General features: G+C 44.1%; 2 protein-coding genes and 1 pseudogene across 2 annotated transcripts; 2 read left to right on the top strand and 1 right to left on the bottom strand.

Moving 5' to 3' along the window:
• The first annotated feature begins 7274 nt into the window (after nucleotides 1-7274).
• LOC133916259 (outer envelope pore protein 16-2, chloroplastic) lies at nucleotides 7275-8750 on the top strand. The gene is made up of 6 exons (XM_062359867.1): nucleotides 7275-7537; nucleotides 7684-7735; nucleotides 7821-7883; nucleotides 7982-8013; nucleotides 8124-8157; nucleotides 8281-8750. The coding sequence occupies exons 1-6, from the start codon at nucleotides 7406-7408 to the stop codon at nucleotides 8490-8492; spliced, it is 525 nt and encodes a 174-aa protein (XP_062215851.1). The 5' UTR covers nucleotides 7275-7405; the 3' UTR covers nucleotides 8493-8750.
• A 2142-nt stretch (nucleotides 8751-10892) lies between these two features.
• LOC133916258 (peptide chain release factor PrfB2, chloroplastic-like) lies at nucleotides 10893-14152 on the top strand (annotated as a pseudogene).
• Nucleotides 14153-14511: 359 nt separating this feature from the next.
• LOC133914355 (probable glycosyltransferase 4) lies at nucleotides 14512-15956 on the bottom strand. Its single transcript, XM_062357472.1, has one exon. It carries the CDS (start codon nucleotides 15826-15828, stop codon nucleotides 14512-14514), a length of 1317 nt encoding a protein of 438 aa, XP_062213456.1. The 5' UTR covers nucleotides 15829-15956.
• Nucleotides 15957-16343: the final 387 nt, after the last annotated feature.

Below are 16343 nucleotides of genomic sequence, written 5' to 3'. Positions count from 1 at the left end.
CTAGCACGCTAAAAGATCACATCTACATAAGGTATTCGGCTCATCCGTCCCATATACGGATATGTGATAAGTACGGATAAGTGCTAAAGCCAACTGCAGCAACGGACAGTGCTTAATCTATTCAAGCGGGCCTATAACATCTGAGACTTCCTTCTCGAGTCATCTTTATTGCCCACCCAAATCTCGGCTCATCCTCACTAACTTACACCATCCTCCATCATTATTATCTTTGTGATATAAAGTAAGCCATAACCTTGCGAGCGATGACCGAACCACCGCTCGACTTCTATAGAGAACCTATACCATGCTAAACATAACACATTCTTTTTAAGTTAGACCATTATGTGACATGAACAACCCAGGTTACAAAGAATCAAGCGATAAACAATATCAAGAGAGGGTAATACAACAAATAGGATCTAACCCAAAACCCAACATAAGACTCATTGATATACAAATATACATAAATCATAACTTATCAATTGGCATAATATACGATCCAAAGTAATGATATGAAAATGCTTAGATACTTGCCTTATTGATCAGCTTCACAAGTAAGGGAAACAACTTCCGGATCACCCTCGATCATACCCGTGTTACCCTCCGGTCTTTCGTTCACTAAGAAGAACGCATGTAATGATGAGCATGAAAGAGATGCTATGAAAAAGTTATAAAATTTTAATAGGGATGTGGTACTAGGTAATTAACATAATGCAAAAAGAAACACTCGAATAGAAGCACATATGCTCATGGTATAAATGATTTATTTAAATCTGTCTGAAAAGGACCTTAGTTAAGCTAGCTATCAAGACTAAATGAGCTTCAATAATTTAAACAACACTCAAATTCCAAATTACATTTTTTTTCTAGATAGCACTAATCATAACATGAATTTTCCAAGTGGTTTCATACTTTCCGGACATGGTATTAATTAACGATGATTTAATTAAGCTAAAATGCATTTAACAAATTAATTAATTATAATAAAGTAATTAATGAGTTTCAACATTTTTAACGTGTAGCTCATACTCATATGAAGCTAACATAACTAGTTTAATGATTTTTGAAGTTCATATGAATTAACTATGAAATATACAAGCAATCAGCATAAAAAAGTCTAATGAACAGTACAATCCGAATACTCCGGGTAGAACTCGGACTCTTCAGGTTTTGGAGTCTCTGGGTGAACCTCCGGGTGGGGGTCCTTGGGTATTTTGAGCTAGGGTCGCCCGGAATCTCCGGGTTAGGCCGGAACCTCTGTGTTGGGCCGGATTGTCCAGGTTTTACTCCGAGGGAGGTGCTCGGTTAATTTTAAACCGAATTACCTGGAACCTTCGAGTGGTACCCAGATACTCCGGGTTCTGGCATACTTGAACTTCGCGGCGATTTTCCTCAGTCGATTCAACATGCATGTAACTACCTATCCCACCTAAACATGTATAAGCACTAATTTAGGGATTCTAAACTCAAAATGCTCACTAAACAATACTATTTTTAGGTAAACTCAACTGGGCTTACTCGGACTATTCGGGTTCCACCCGGACACTCCGGATTGTTCTAGAAAGCACTTCGCGAAGCAAAGTTTTAGATCGATTTGATTTGCATGTTAAAATCTAAACCGCATAAACATGCAATGGCACTAATACAATGGTTCTAAACCTAATTTACTAGCTCTACACACTCGATTCGCTAGCTATCTCATCCATTCTCCTCCCACCATATCCATTTCATCAAGAACGCAAGGTGTTTCGCACTACTCGATTTGCAGCTCTAAAACTCAAAATCTAACCAAGCAAAAACATGCATTCACAACAATAAAAACCTAGGAGAATCACCCAAAGACTTATGGATGTTGGTGGCCATCGGTTTGAGGAAGAATCGGAGGAAACAAGGCTTGGAGAAAAGATGAACAACTGCTGAAATTTCAGAAAAACAAGTGTGACGAAATTGCTTTGCAAATCCTTCAAATCTTCGTGCATGTGAGTGATTATTGGATGGATGGGAAGCTAGAGAGATGGTGAACACCAAGGCAACACATGCATACCTTGCTTTCAAGTGATTGAGGGAGATTTTGGGTGAAGGAGTGAGAGAGCTTGAGAGAGGGGAAGAGGGCAGCAGCCCTGCTGCTTGCTCGGGTGAGTGAGGGAGAGTGAGAGAGAGAGGGGTGCTGGTGTGCAGCCGAAGGGAAAAAGGAGGGGGTGGGCCAGCACAAGGTGGGCCCCACCTGCAAGTGAAAGAAGTTGTATACAGTTGCAAAGGAAATCCTAAGGGCATATGCACAACGACTAAAAACTAGATAAACCCATTTTAAATGCATTCACCGCCACCCTATGCGAGACTTAAACTAGTGAGAACTCCAATATCGGGTATATTTTTAACTCAAAGAAATTTTAAACAACCATTAGAATTAACAAACACTTATCAACGCTTAACAACTAAACATGATGCTTATGTTTCTTATGATGCATAAATATGCTTAAAGACATGATTAAGAAATTGGTACATGACAGGTACCTAGTATAGTAAAGTCCAAAATTCACAGTATCGAGCAAGTAGCGCATGACTCGACCAAGCACATGCCAATGATCATCACCCAGGTTAGAAGTAAACCGGCTCAATTTACTCACAACAAATGAGATGTCAGGCCTTGTAGCATTAGCTAGGTACATGAGTGATCCGATTATCTGAGAGTATCTCAGTTGATCCCTAATAATTCTTTTATTCTTTCGAAGTATTGAGCTAGGATCATAAGATGTTGGAGCGATCTTGCTCTCCATGTAGCCAAAGCGGCTTAAGATCTTTTCCACATAATGGGATTGTAAAAGTGTAATTCCATTCTCACATCTAATCAACTTAATGTTTCAGATCACATCAGCCTCTCTCAGATCTTTCATATTGAAATTTCTAGATATATATGATTTGAACTTATTAATCATATCAAGATTTGTTCCAAAAATCAAGATGTCATCAACATACATAAACAGAATAACTCTCTCACTCCCACCATGACAATAATACACACATCTATCAGCTTCATTAACAGCAAGGCATGCAGATGTTAATGTTCTATCGAACTTCTCATGCCATTGCTTAGGAGCTTGTTTGAGGCTATACAAAGATTTCAGCAACTTACATACCTTGTCCTCTAGACCTTCTACTACAAACCCATCAGGTTAATCGATATATATTTCCTCATCCAACTCTCTATTAAGGAAAGTTGTTTTAACATCTATATGATGAACGAGAAGACCATGTGAGGAAGCCAAGTATAGTAGTACTCTTATCGTGGTCAATCTAGCGATAGGTGAATAAGTATCAAACAAATATTCGCCTTCTTTTTGGATATAACACTTGGCCACAAGCCGAGCCTTATACTTTTCGATAGTACCATCAGACCTAAGCTTTTTCTTGAACACCCACTTACAACATACAGGTTTACAACCATAAGGTCGATCTGTAACTTCCCATGTCCCGTTGGCGAGAATGGAATTCATCTCGCTACGAACAACCTCCTTCTAGTAGTCTGTATTTGGATATGCATAAGCTTTTGAAATCGACTTGGGAGTGTCATCCATAATGTACACAATGAAATAATCACCAAAGAATTTTATTGTCCTTTGTCTCTTACTCCTTCTCAGAGCCTCGTTGTCATCCTTCTCAGGAACTAGCTCGAGTGGTTGCTCAGAATACTCGAGTGGTGTGATAGGTTCAGGAATTATTTCAGAGATTGGACTAGAAATGTTATGTATATCCTTCATATGAAATATGTTCTCAAAGAAGGTGGCATCTCTAGACTCTATAATTGTATCAATTAGCATGTCAGATACCTCAAATCTAACTACTAAAGACCTATAGGCAATGCTCTGATGAGCATATCCCAGAAAGACACAATTCATTGTCTTTGGCCCCAACTTGCACTATTTTTTATTGGTATATTGACTTTCGCAAAGCATCTCCAAGTGCGCAAACAAGAAAGTGATGATTTTCTCTCTTTCCATTCTTTATAATGGGGTTTTCTCCTTATTCTTAGTAGGAACTCTATTTAGAACAAGACCTCCTCCACCATGCCTTAGATAAACCCGCAATGTCTAACATGACATTAACCAAGTTAGTCAGAGTGTGGTTCTTTCTCTCGGCTAACTCGTATGATTGGGGCGAATAGGAAGGTGTTCTCTCATGAATAATTTCATGCCCTTACAGAATAAGTCAAAATCACTCGAGAAGTACTCTCCACCACGATCCGACCTAAGCCTTTTGATTTTCCTCCAATTAATTTTCAACTTCTGCCTTATAGATCTTAAATTAGTCTAGAGCCTCATCTTTAGATTTCAACAAATACATATAACAAAATCTAGATGCATCATCAATTAAAGTCATAAAATGTCTTTTTCCACTCTTCGTCAACACACCATTTATTTCACAAAGATTTGAATGTATGAGTTTTAGCGGTGCCAAATTTTCTCCTCAGCTATCTTGTGAGGCTTACGAGGTTGCTTAGATTGCACACAACTTTGGCACTTAGAACATTTAACAATGAAAAAAAATTGGAATTAAATTCAAGCTGGAATGCCAAGTCATACAACCAAAGTTTATATGATATAACCGTGAATATCAAACACTAGCCTTATCTCTATTAATATTGCCACAAATATGGTTCACAAAATTGATTGTAGAAATCAGAAAGAGAAAAACAGAACAAACCTTTGCACTCATAGCTTTTACCGATAAAAGTCCGTGCTTCAACAGAACTACTTTATTAGACTTGAGTACTATCTTAAACCCGTCTATATAGAGAAGGGGCCGCTAACTAGTTTTTGTTTATTGAAGGGATATGCTGCACGTTTCTCAGTTGTACGATCTTTCTCGAAGTAAACTTCAGATCTACCATGCCAATACCATGAATAGGAGCATGAGACCTATTTCCCATTAAGACAGAAAAAGAAGAGAACATTGAACTGTTAGCAGACACGTGAACATTAGCCCTGGTATCAATCCATCAATTGATAGACTGATTCACCGAAAGAACAGTAGGTAGATTATCATACTCACTAGTTCTATCCTTTAGTGTTGCCAATGGTCACGTTGACAGACTTGATATTCTTCCCTTGATTAACCTTTCTTCCTTTATGGTCTTAGCAATCTTTAGCCCAATGGCTAACCTCGTCGCACAGGAAACAAGGTTTATCATCTTTGTTTATCATCTTCTTTTTTGAGTTGGTGGTTTGTTTGACCTTGTTATTTTTCCCTTTATACTTATCATTAGAGGACGGTTGTACCACATTTACGCTAGACTATCTATCGCCTCCTTTGTTATGCACATCCTTAGCTCGAGCTTTCTCCTCAACATCAAGAGACGTGATCAGACTCTCAATAGAGATCTTGTGTCTCTTGTGTTTTAGAGCAATGGTAAAATTTCTTCACGAGCGAGGCAATTTGGAAATGATGCCGCCAGCCACAAACTTATCAGGTAAGGTACACTTTAGGAGCTCAAGTTCTTTTACAATGCACTGAATCTCATGATCCTGCTCGACTGCCGATCGATTATCAACCATCTTGTAGTTATGATATTACTTCATGATATACAGTTTACTGTTTGCATTTGACGCACCAAATTTTGCATTCAGTGCGTCCTACAACTCATTTACGTCCTTTATGTGCATGTATACATCGCAGAGACGATCAACAAGAGCGCTAAGAATACATCATATAAAGAGTTGTAAGTTTCCTCGAACTTCTTCTCCTTATTAGAGGAAAGAGTTCCTTCAGACATGCCAGATACAACCCAGTAGCAGTTCATAGCCGAAGCCACATAGTGGCTTTGATCTGCCATCTCTTAAAGTGCACACCAGTAAACTTGTCCGATCTCAGTGCATCAACAAAACCAGCCATTGTTAAATCAAAGTGCCTACAATAAGATTTTTGAATTATTAGAAGCAATATCACTTTTAGATTTAATTTAATTTAATTCTTGATATAAAATGAACAATAACGAATGCAAATAATCAATAACGACCGTGTTCTGACTAACTCCGACTAGCCTCGAGTAGGATTCGACAAGTCTCAACACGCTTTGCCTAGAGCATATCCTTGATAAGATATTCGACTAGGTACTCGACCAACAGATATACTCGACTAGGTACTCGAGTAGGATTTACATACGTACCTGATAGCGATGTGAGATGCAGACGCTCCCGTGGTGTCGATGTTCGATGCAGTAGATGATGATGAAGATGAAGTAGTCAATGCAGAGGCCACCATGATGTCGATCTAGTAGGCAATGACAAATACGAAGTAGTCGAAGTAGATCGCGATAATGTAGAGGAAACAGATAGTGAGCAGTCGCGACGAGAGCTTCTCAAAAACCTTATTCGCCCTCTCCTGGTGTAGGATCCCAAGGTCTACGGGTTCTGGAGACCTGCTCTCTCGTCCGTCGGTGCACGCTGGCTTAGCGGGATGGGGGTAGACTACGTGCGACGACGCAACAGAGAGAAATTGGTAAAACTCTAATTGCATGTGGTGTCCCGCATCTCTTCTTCGTGTGGCGACTGGTAGATATATATAGAGGGAGAGTTACGCAGGTGAGACGCATCACGATCGGGGATGGTTACATCGCCACGATCAAAGTCTTGACCAAAATGATTTTTATATATTTATTCGTTTGCCCACGTAGAAAAAGACAGAAACTGTAAAAAGAAGCCGAACTTGCGCAAGTAACTGGGCCCGATTTTAGCGGATCATTCACGTATTTGTCATGCGCACGCCCTTCACCCTCGCCGCGGCCCCGACCCCACGAGACGAACAAGCGTGCATGTGTTCTTCTAATACTTTCATTCACACACGCTAAATGAAAGAGAGAAATTTTTTAAATTGATCTCTATCCACTTTTATTAACAAAATAAGAGTAAAAAATACAAATCTCTATCACATAATTAGATCTTTAAAATTTATTTAAAAATATAAAAATATAATAGACTAAGTTCATACATTCTAACACCCTCGACTAAAGCAATCCTAGATTTCTAGGAAGTGTGTACAACAAATATTTGTTGTTGGTGTGTTGGAAGTAGCAAAACCGGCCAGCACACAGTTTGCCAGATCTCATGAACCAGGGGGGCGGGGGCCGCGCACGCTCTAGAAGAGTGCCACGATTTACAGCCCGCTACGGCACGTGTCCGTGGAGTGGGCGTACGTGTCACCTCCAGTTCTTCCCCAGAGGCCAGGACCAGTACGGAGGTGACCTGTTCTGTACTGACTGGTGCTGCCTCGGCCCTCCAGAGTTTACCGCCTCGGCCTTCTCTGCAGCGCCTGGCGTTTATCTACACACCTGTAGAGGTGTTAGCGCCTACCATCTTGTTGGGCACTTTGCAACAGCTGAACAGCGGAGGAGAACAGAGGAGCGAGGAAGATGAGCAGCGTGGAGACGCAGGCCCGGGCGTTCGTGGACGAGGTGCGCTGCGGCCTGGAGAAGAACTGGATGCTGGATCTCGGCCACCCCCTCCTCAACCGCATCGCCGAGAGCTTCGTCAAGGCTGCCGGGGTACGCACGCATCACGCTACTCGCTCTGTGCAGACACTTCCACTTCGATCAGTATCTCTTTGCTTCCAAGCCTCCCCGGCGCTGTGCCCGTGTGAGGTGAGCCGTTTTAACCAACTCGATTCCACTGCTTCTCCCGAATCCTGCAGATCGGCGCGGTCCAGGCGGCCGCGAGGGAATCATACTTCATGGCAATCGACGGTAACAAACCCTTCTTGTTGGTGCTGCTGCTTGTAGAACAAGCTCACGAAACGGGTGCTCTGTTTCGTTCTGTGACTGACTGCAGGCGAGGGAGGATCGGTGTCCGGCACCACCGGCTCAAGGAAACGGTCGTTCCCGGAACTTAATGGTAACGACTCTGATTTTTCAGCCGGTTATTAGTTTGCTGCTTAACAATGTAACCCTGTGGAAATGAGAGCATTAATCTTGTGTTGGCAATTTGAGCAGGGACTAACAGTAGCAAGTCAGTTGAGGCTATGGTAAGCCATCTACAAAATTAACAGAGTTCTAGTTCTGTACCGACCGTACCTTGCTGTCATTCTTGTTTGTGATCTTGCTTTTCTCTGCTGCCTCATTTTTCTTTTCTCAGGTGAAAAGCGTGAGCAAAGAGTCGTTGCAGTGGGGTAACAGTTCTACCAATCCGCTCTCCTGCTAGCACATGGAAGTTGAACAGATGAGTGCTTTGTTTGTAACGGCTTGGCTAGTTCTGACGCTGCTTTGCTGCTGCTTGATCCGATCTGATGCAGGGCTCGCGGCAGGGGTGCACTCCGGCCTGACCTACGGCCTCACGGAGGTGCGCGGGGCGCACGACTGGAGGAACAGCGCGGTGGCCGGCGCCATCACGGGCGCCGCGGTCGCACTGACGTCGGACTGCGCGTCGCGCGAGCAGGTCGTGCAGTGCGCCATCGCCGGGGCCGCGCTGTCCACGGCCGCCAACGTGCTCTCCGGCATATTCTGAACCACCGGAAACGTTTGTTCTGTCACGTAGATCGCCACTCTAGTTGTGAGTCTTATTTGGGCGCTCTATGGAAGGGTGGTGTACCGCCATGTTGCCATTGTTACGTTTTAGTGTAAGCAACTTGTACGGCAATTGGATCCTTGTATCCAACTATCCATGCTTTCAGCTTTCCTGTATGCGGACCGGAGGATTTTCTTGTTACATGCATCGTATCTGTTGCTGCAGCTATATATATTGAGCATTCATGACAATCATCAACTGATCGTGTTTAAAAGTCCATAGGCCGCTGTGAACATGAAACGAATCAGGTGCAAGTTAATTCTGTTCTAGTATCACCGTTCCGTAAGCCCGAGCTGAAGTCACGAAATTGTTTTGTGGTATCTTATCACCGGGAGCTTATCATGTAAATGGCCTAACGGGGTAAATTTGTCAATCGCATGTGTAGAAATCGTCTAACGCAAGTAAATTTTTTATTTTTTGTGAAACATTAGTACAATTTATAGGCGTATATATTTACATTATCATATGTACTTATATAAATCATCACATGTATTTATATAACGTCTACTAAAGAAAAAAATTAATGAAGTCACTAGTCAGATATACGGAGTTAGAAGATTAACAAAGTCACTAAAAACAGATACATCATTTATCATTATTGACGGATATATTATCTACCGGAGAGATATAAAAATCTTGATGGATAGAGATATAACTATCTTCATTAACCATCCAAAACAAGAGTTATAATATATGAGGATAAATTCGACCTCACTTGTGGGATAGGAAAAAGAAGACAAACTGAAATTCAACAGTGCGAAGGTTCTACGCACTATTACATGAACTTAGATACTGTTACAGGAGTAATTTGCGTCGTTTGTTTCTTGCAAGTGAGGTGTCTGCAACGACGGAAACCATGCTCTTAGCTACAGGTAAATATTTTCGGGAGAAATTTTTAAAACTGTGACGATTTTCGGGAGAATTCTTTCAAGAACGGATTTTTGTTCCCTTTAATACTATAACGATTTTTCTTTACGGTTTTTATCATTGAGGGATTTTCAAAGCTATTCTCTTCGGAACGAGATTCTCTCATTTCTCTTTACGAATTTTTTTAAATGAAACTATTAAAGATGAGAGAAAAATAAAAAAAAAATGAGAACGAGAAGAAGAATGAGAAAGTAAATGAAATGAACAGAATATGGTTAGGGGTAGTCTAACATGTGATAATTCCACCTCCGTTTCTACACTTTTACTCTTATTACCATCCGTGCAGTCTGACAACTTTCATTCGAAGATTTGAAGTTTCAAAATCTAAATTGGTGTTTCAAACCATTGAAATTTAAATTACAAATAAACTTTTAAACTTTCAACTGAAAACTTCGTCATTCTTTGAAAAAATCAGAATTTTCGAAGTTTCAGTAGGGAAAAAACATTCAACTAAGTATTTTAGGGAGCTCTTTGTTAAGATTTTTAAGCTTTCAACTATGAGGTGAGCTAGCAGTGGTTCTGACTTGGGACATAATTTGATCGATTGGATTACTTAAAGAGGCAGGCCCTCGTTGCGGACACGACATCGCGGAAGACATGGCACCGTGTGAGGACATTCGTAATGCATCTCATAGCGCAAAGGCTCAGAGCCTCATTTGTTGTGATCAGATCACCTAGCAATCTCATGGTCGCAGGTTTAGAGTGGAAGGAGTAGAATGTGGATAAGAGGACTTGCAAATTGGGAATCATTGGTATTGTTGGTGAAATGGTACCACATCCACCATCTTTACTTCGGCCGGTCTCAGCTAACTCTTTAGACAGGAAGCGATTCACAACGTTACTATTTCTATTGTGCTACTTTGGTCGCATGTATGGACTCGAAGAATGGCCAAGTATCAAGGAACCTGAAGGATGAACCCCTGGGAGGTCGAAGCTCATTGAAGGAGCCAACCAGGCTAAAAAATTTGATCGATGCAGAGCGAGGAGGCAGAAGCAACGAAGCCGACAGAAACGTAGCCTAAGAGTAGGAGATTCAACTGGCGAAGGACCGAGGATGGCGGCAACACGGAATTCTAGTTCTACCATAGGCTGTTGTGATCTCAACCAGAGCAAGCACAACAGGTATCCCTTGCCAACTCTTGGGCAGAGATACAAAGCATCTGCAACTGAGGCATACCTCAGTGGCTTGCAGGAAGAGAAAGATGGAATTAAGCACTACAGATTTTCTTGTGATCCACTTTCCCCAGAGGAACTAATGGCGTGGAAGGCAATTGCAATCTGATGGGCCATATGCCCAAGGTTCTGAATCGTGATTTCGATGGCACATTCTTCGTATCACTTCTCTTTCCACGATATATACACCTACGGAAAAGGAGTAACTACAATCCGAAGGCGGAATACCACGGTCCTCCAACAGTGGACGTGCCTTCCAAGCATCAAAACGTATTTGAAGAGACTAACCTTGCCCAGCTTTCCTCTCACCGGCGTCGTCCGGTCGAGGCCGCCGAAAATGGCTTCCCGCCTCCTAACCAATCAGCGGCGGCGCTCCTCTTGTCCCGCCCCTGCCACAGGACGCCAAACCCTACCGAGCGCCTCCTAGCCCATGGCGCCGCCTTGGCGTCCCTCCTGGGGCCCACTGGCGGCCTCCCCGCCACCGCCGACTCAACCCTCCTCCGCGACCCGGGGCGGTGGTTCTCCTCTTCGTCCACGGCGGCGGTGGCGGAGGCGCCGATGACGGCGGGCGGCCTGACGGTGGACTCGATCTCAGGCAAGGGGTGGACGATCCTTCCCGAGGCCGAGAGCGATTGGCCAGCCACGCCGCCGCCGTTGCGCAGTCCATCAAGCTCATCAAGAAGCGCCTCAAGGTCAAATATTCACACGATACCTCATGCTTTGTGTTTTTCCGTAGGACTAATTGGTGGATTGTCTAGTATGGTCGCGCCAGGATGTTCATCTTAGGTGCCTGATGCTCTCAGGCACATGAACGAACCTAGTGCGCATTGTGTGGCACAGGGTCAGGTGTCAGTGTGTGCTCGTGTGCACTTACCTGAAAGTTCCATTTTATCTGATCTTCGCGTGGTTTTGATTTGTGCAGTGGGGATGGATACTTGAGAGAACGAAGCAACTGGCTGTGGTGTTGGAGAGGTCAGACCTCTGGGATGATCCAGTTTTTGCTGGGAGGGTTAGCCGTGAGCACGGTGAGCTCATGGGCAAGCTTAAGTCAGTGAACCAATTTGAGCAGGAGTTGATTGAACACATTGAGATGTTAAGGCTTGCACGTGAAGAAAATGCTAATGAACTTGAGACGGTGAGTATAAAGCTTGAAACACAATTATATAGATCTTTGTTGCGTTCATGGTGCCAACAAGCTATTTCTTTTATCCGTTATTTTAATTGTCTTGTGCAGGAAAGTATGAGGGCTTTAGCTGATATGAGAAGAAGTGCAAAGGAGAAAGAACTCAATGCGTTGCTTTCTGGAGACAATGACTCCTGCTCTTGCTTCATTGAGGTTTATTTTTTTGTACCATCTTAAGAATTTTTAGAGTGAACTGCTCAATCTAGATCTCTTGTACTTGAAGCACTAGTGCTCTTTGTATGCTTTCCTGACAAGGTTTTTAGTGGGTGATTTGTTATGATGATGGTTTCGGGTTCAGGCAGGAGCTGAAGGCACCGAGAACATGGACTTGGCTGCAATGGTCATGAACATGTATAGATCGTGGGCTCAACAACATGGAAATACAGTCACTGTGGTAGAAGAAATGCCTGGTGAAGTAGCAGGAATCAAGGTTTAATTGTTTTCTCACTAGTACCCTCTGCTGAATTAACGACTTCATCACACAGACTATGCCATTTACATATTTTGCTGGAGACATATTCCATGTGGACATAAAGTTCACTCTCTTTCAAAGCAGCCTTTCTAATTTGAGGACTACATAGCAAACATTTGCTCATACTAAATAGCTGTTATTTCCAGAGGGCTACTATCAAAGTTGACGGTGAATATGCGTTTGGATATGCTAAAGCCGAAGTAGGAGTTCATAGATTAGTGCGAATTTCTCCATTTGACAGTGGGAAGCGGCGGCACACTTCCTTTGCTGCTGTTGCTGTAATACCTATGCTTGGGGATGTCTCAACCCAATACCAGATAAAGGACTCGGATCTTCGGATAGAACGTTTCCGTTCTGGTGGTCCTGGTGGCCAGCATGCCAATACTACAGAAAGTGCTGTTAGAATTGTGCACATTCCAACTGGGATAACTGCAACGTGTCAAAACGAAAGGTAAATTTGAGGTCTTTTTATTTTGATTCCAAACGATTAACCATTTCCCATTATGGCATCAAATTGTTAATTTGTGCAGCATAAGTTGCGACTGTTTATTTCCTTCTTAATTGATGGGTGGTTCTTGATCAAACAGAAACAACATTTTTGCTATTTTTATGCCTGCTTGTTTATAAGAATAAATGTTGCTAAGTCCTGCTTGAGATGTGCAGATCACAACACATGAACAAGGTATCAGCAATGGCAGTGCTCCAATGTCGTCTGGACCAGCTTGAGATTGCCCGCCAAGCACAGATGAATGCAGAGCACACACAATCACTCAATGAAATCAGCTGGGGCAACCAAATAAGATCTTCTGTCCTCCATGTAAGTTTTCCATTTGAGAGACTATCAGATTAAACGAGCAATACTGGCAATGATAAAACTGTGACCTCACAATTGTATTTTTTTATGTGGTCTGGGTTGCTACTTGCTAGTCTACGGAGTTCGTCTTCCTATTTCTATTTTGTTTGCATCCTCACCTCATGTTTTTTGAAAATCAAGAAGCAAGCTGCAAACTACTAATTACAGGACTTACATGGTTACATCATTAAGTACACATTTTTATCTACATTTTCAGTCATAAATTTTCTAGTAAAGTTAAAAATAAGAGAGGCAATCTTTTTAGTGTGCTTAGCTATCCAAATTGTGAAATGAGCTAGAGTATGGAATAAAGATGGGTGTTGCTAAGTGGAAACATCATAATTTCATAATTATTTCTGCAATTGGACTTGTATAGTACTTAACAGATATAAATAAATAATTCATTTCTTTGCTTTTAGCAGCCATACTGTATGGTCAAAGATCTTCGAACAAACTATGAAATATCCAACCCGGATTCGGTCCTGGAAGGAGACCTAGATGATTTCACTTTGAACTTTTTGTCTACATCGTTGGACGAAGCTGATGTAAGTTTCTGAACACAAACCATGCCTACCATTTTTCACGAGCATGAACCCATTGAGACGTGTGCCTCAAACACACCTACTTGAGGTGGTGCTTCAATCTGTACTATGACAAATACAACTCCAGATAAAACGGTGAAAAACTAAGGCGCGGAATAATAGAAGGTTGCAAGTGCAAAAATCAGAGCTAGTTGCCCAGGATGAATATTACAGCCTAGCTATGTAGTTAGAGCCTTAGAGAACGCAATGTAATGGAAATTTTGATTCATTATCAGCCTACAGTTTATTTTCTGTACTGTTTTTTCCGTTGGTGATAGATATATAGTCAATTTCTGGTGAACCCAGCACTTCTCTGTTGTGATGACAACCAACTTGATTGAGCTAGTCAATCAATAATTGATCATTTTCTTGAGGTCGTTGTCATAGAATACAGTTCTTTTTCCTGCAAGTTTTGTGGTATAAAATGACAAGGGGTACTATTAGTTATCTAGTCTCACGCTGTCAAATAATTTATTTTTTATTGTGAAGAAAACTGTCAAACAATTTGACACGTCAGGTTCATAAGGTGCACCTATATTTGCTCATGCATGCATGCAGCTTATGTGCTATTAAAAAGAATAGATTTCATAACAAAAGTGGCACAATTGGTGCTTACATCAAGAGATAAATTCTGTGTGTAAAATAAAAAAAAACCACATGTTACAGCTGCGCACATTCACATTGAAACCTGTTACTCCGTACATACATACAGCGGCAATTTTCCCGGTACGGAGGTGTTTAGGTATTTAGGTGAATCAAATCCTACTCAACTACATGGGCTTGGCAGCCCTGAACGTCGGGTGCAAGAGCCGGGCGAGCTCCTCGTCGTCCGCGTCCAGCGGTCCGCCGGTCTCATTCCGGACGCGCCGCACGACGGTGGTGTTGAGCGACTCGTGCTCGAACCCGTACAGCCTCAGTATCTGGTCGTCGGCGAAGCTGAACGCCCGTTCCATGCCGCGCCGGCACCGCGCTTCGTCGTAGCTCGCGTACTGCCCCCCGCACGGCTTGCACCCGACGAAGTGCGTCACCAGAGGCCACCGGCCGTCGCCGAGCCCCGGCGCCCACTTGCGCCGCATCTCCTCGTACCTGTCCACGATCCCCACCCAGTAGCCGTGCAGGCTGTAAGAACTCTCGAGGAATGTCTTCTCGCCCCACCTCCCGCGCTGTGTAACGAGCAGGTAGACGAGCGCCGACTGGTCGTCGGCTTCGTACGGGGGCCGGTCGGAGAGCGTCTCGGCGAGGACCTTCCCGTAGCTGTCCCGCACGGGGCCACGCGGCCCCATGCGCGACCACGCGTCCAGCAGGTCGAGCGACCACTGGCAGTTGCGGATGACGAAGCTGCCGGCGTTGATGCCGAGCCAGCTCTTGGCGGCATACACCTTCTCGTCCCAGCCGTGGAGCAAGAGGTTGTGGCGCGCGTACTTGCCCCACGGCGGCTCGAACAGCATGTCGGTGAACACCACGTCGGAGTCCACCCACCAGAGGAGCTCGGCCTCCGGGTGCGCGAGCATCAGCGTGCGCAACAGCGGCAGCTTGGTCCAGAACCCCGACAGCTCGGCGTCGAGAACCGCGTTGCTGTAGAAGACGTCGAAGCCGTGCACGCGGCAGTAGTCCACCTTGTTCTTGAACGCGCGGAGAAGCAAGTGATCGCCGTACGTGTCCCCGCACCGGCCCGGCGAGGACCCGGTGACCACGAGCACCCGTGGCCTCCCCGGAGCGACGAAGGCCGGGAACTGCGGGTGGTGGCGGAGCCATTTGGCCCGGCGGTCGTCGTAGTTCGACACGGCCAGACCGAGCGAATACGGCCGGTCCGTCAGCTGGCGCAGCGGCGGGAGCCGTTGCTCCTGGTCTCTGTCGACCCCCGCAGCCGGAGAAGGTGACATTGACGGTGGCGGCTCGTTCGTGGGCGCGCTAGAGGGAGCGTCGCCGTCGCGGCGGCCGTACTCGATGCGGATGCGGGGGAGCGCCAAGTTGGGCGACGTGAACAAGAAGAGCGCGCATGGCGCGACAAGGAAGAGGACGACGGGGATGATCGGGACGGGGAGCAGCCGTTGCTGCCGGGCTCGCCGGTCGGCTTGCGCCGACATTGTCGACGGTGCACGTACCTCTCGAAGCACCTCCGCTGGAGATGCCTAGTAATTGAGACACATGGACGCGTTGGGTTTTGGAAGTTTCGTTGTTTTGGTCGTCGATACAATGCGCGCCGGCTGCCATCGGAGTCCTTGCTAATGTCTGCCAAATATACTGATCGGTTGGCTATTTGGCTGCCATATATGTTTAATTGTTCATTCGGAAAAAAATATATGTTTAATTGTTATTTTCAATTGACGGTGCTTTACGTAATATTAATTGCTCTAAGTAATTTCTGCGTGCCTAGCCAGCAAATACCGCTGGCAGCCTGCCTGTCACAATCCAGCATTTTCTTTTTTTGCAACCTCGTCATCAAATTCGTTTCTACGTGTGATCATTGCTAACTGTAGACAAAAGCAAGACACAATTACGGATGCACGCATTCCTTCTTCGAGTAGATTGAAAAATTAAGATGTATGAGTGTATCCTGCTAGCAATTGGTCGACAGCGGGGTCGCATACGATCACCACGT

Source organism: Phragmites australis, chromosome 4 (assembly GCF_958298935.1).
Source record: "Phragmites australis chromosome 4, lpPhrAust1.1, whole genome shotgun sequence".
In the NCBI taxonomy this organism is placed as follows: domain Eukaryota; kingdom Viridiplantae; phylum Streptophyta; class Magnoliopsida; order Poales; family Poaceae; genus Phragmites; species Phragmites australis.
Note: the sequence above shows the minus strand (reverse complement) of the source record. Positions and strands in the feature narration are given on the sequence as shown.

Excerpts from the sequence above, each read along its gene's own strand:
- LOC133916259 (XM_062359867.1), top strand. The coding sequence starts at position 7,406 with ATGAGCAGCGTGGAGACGCAGGCCCGGGCGTTCGTGGACGAGGTGCGC. Across the intron at positions 7,736-7,820 it reads ATACTTCATGGCAATCGACG|GCGAGGGAGGATCGGTGTCC; the intron begins GTAACAAACCCT and ends GACTGACTGCAG. Across the intron at positions 8,158-8,280 it reads CAAAGAGTCGTTGCAGTGGG|GGCTCGCGGCAGGGGTGCAC; the intron begins GTAACAGTTCTA and ends GATCTGATGCAG.
- LOC133914355 (XM_062357472.1), bottom strand. The coding sequence starts at position 15,828 with ATGTCGGCGCAAGCCGACCGGCGAGCCCGGCAGCAACGGCTGCTCCCC.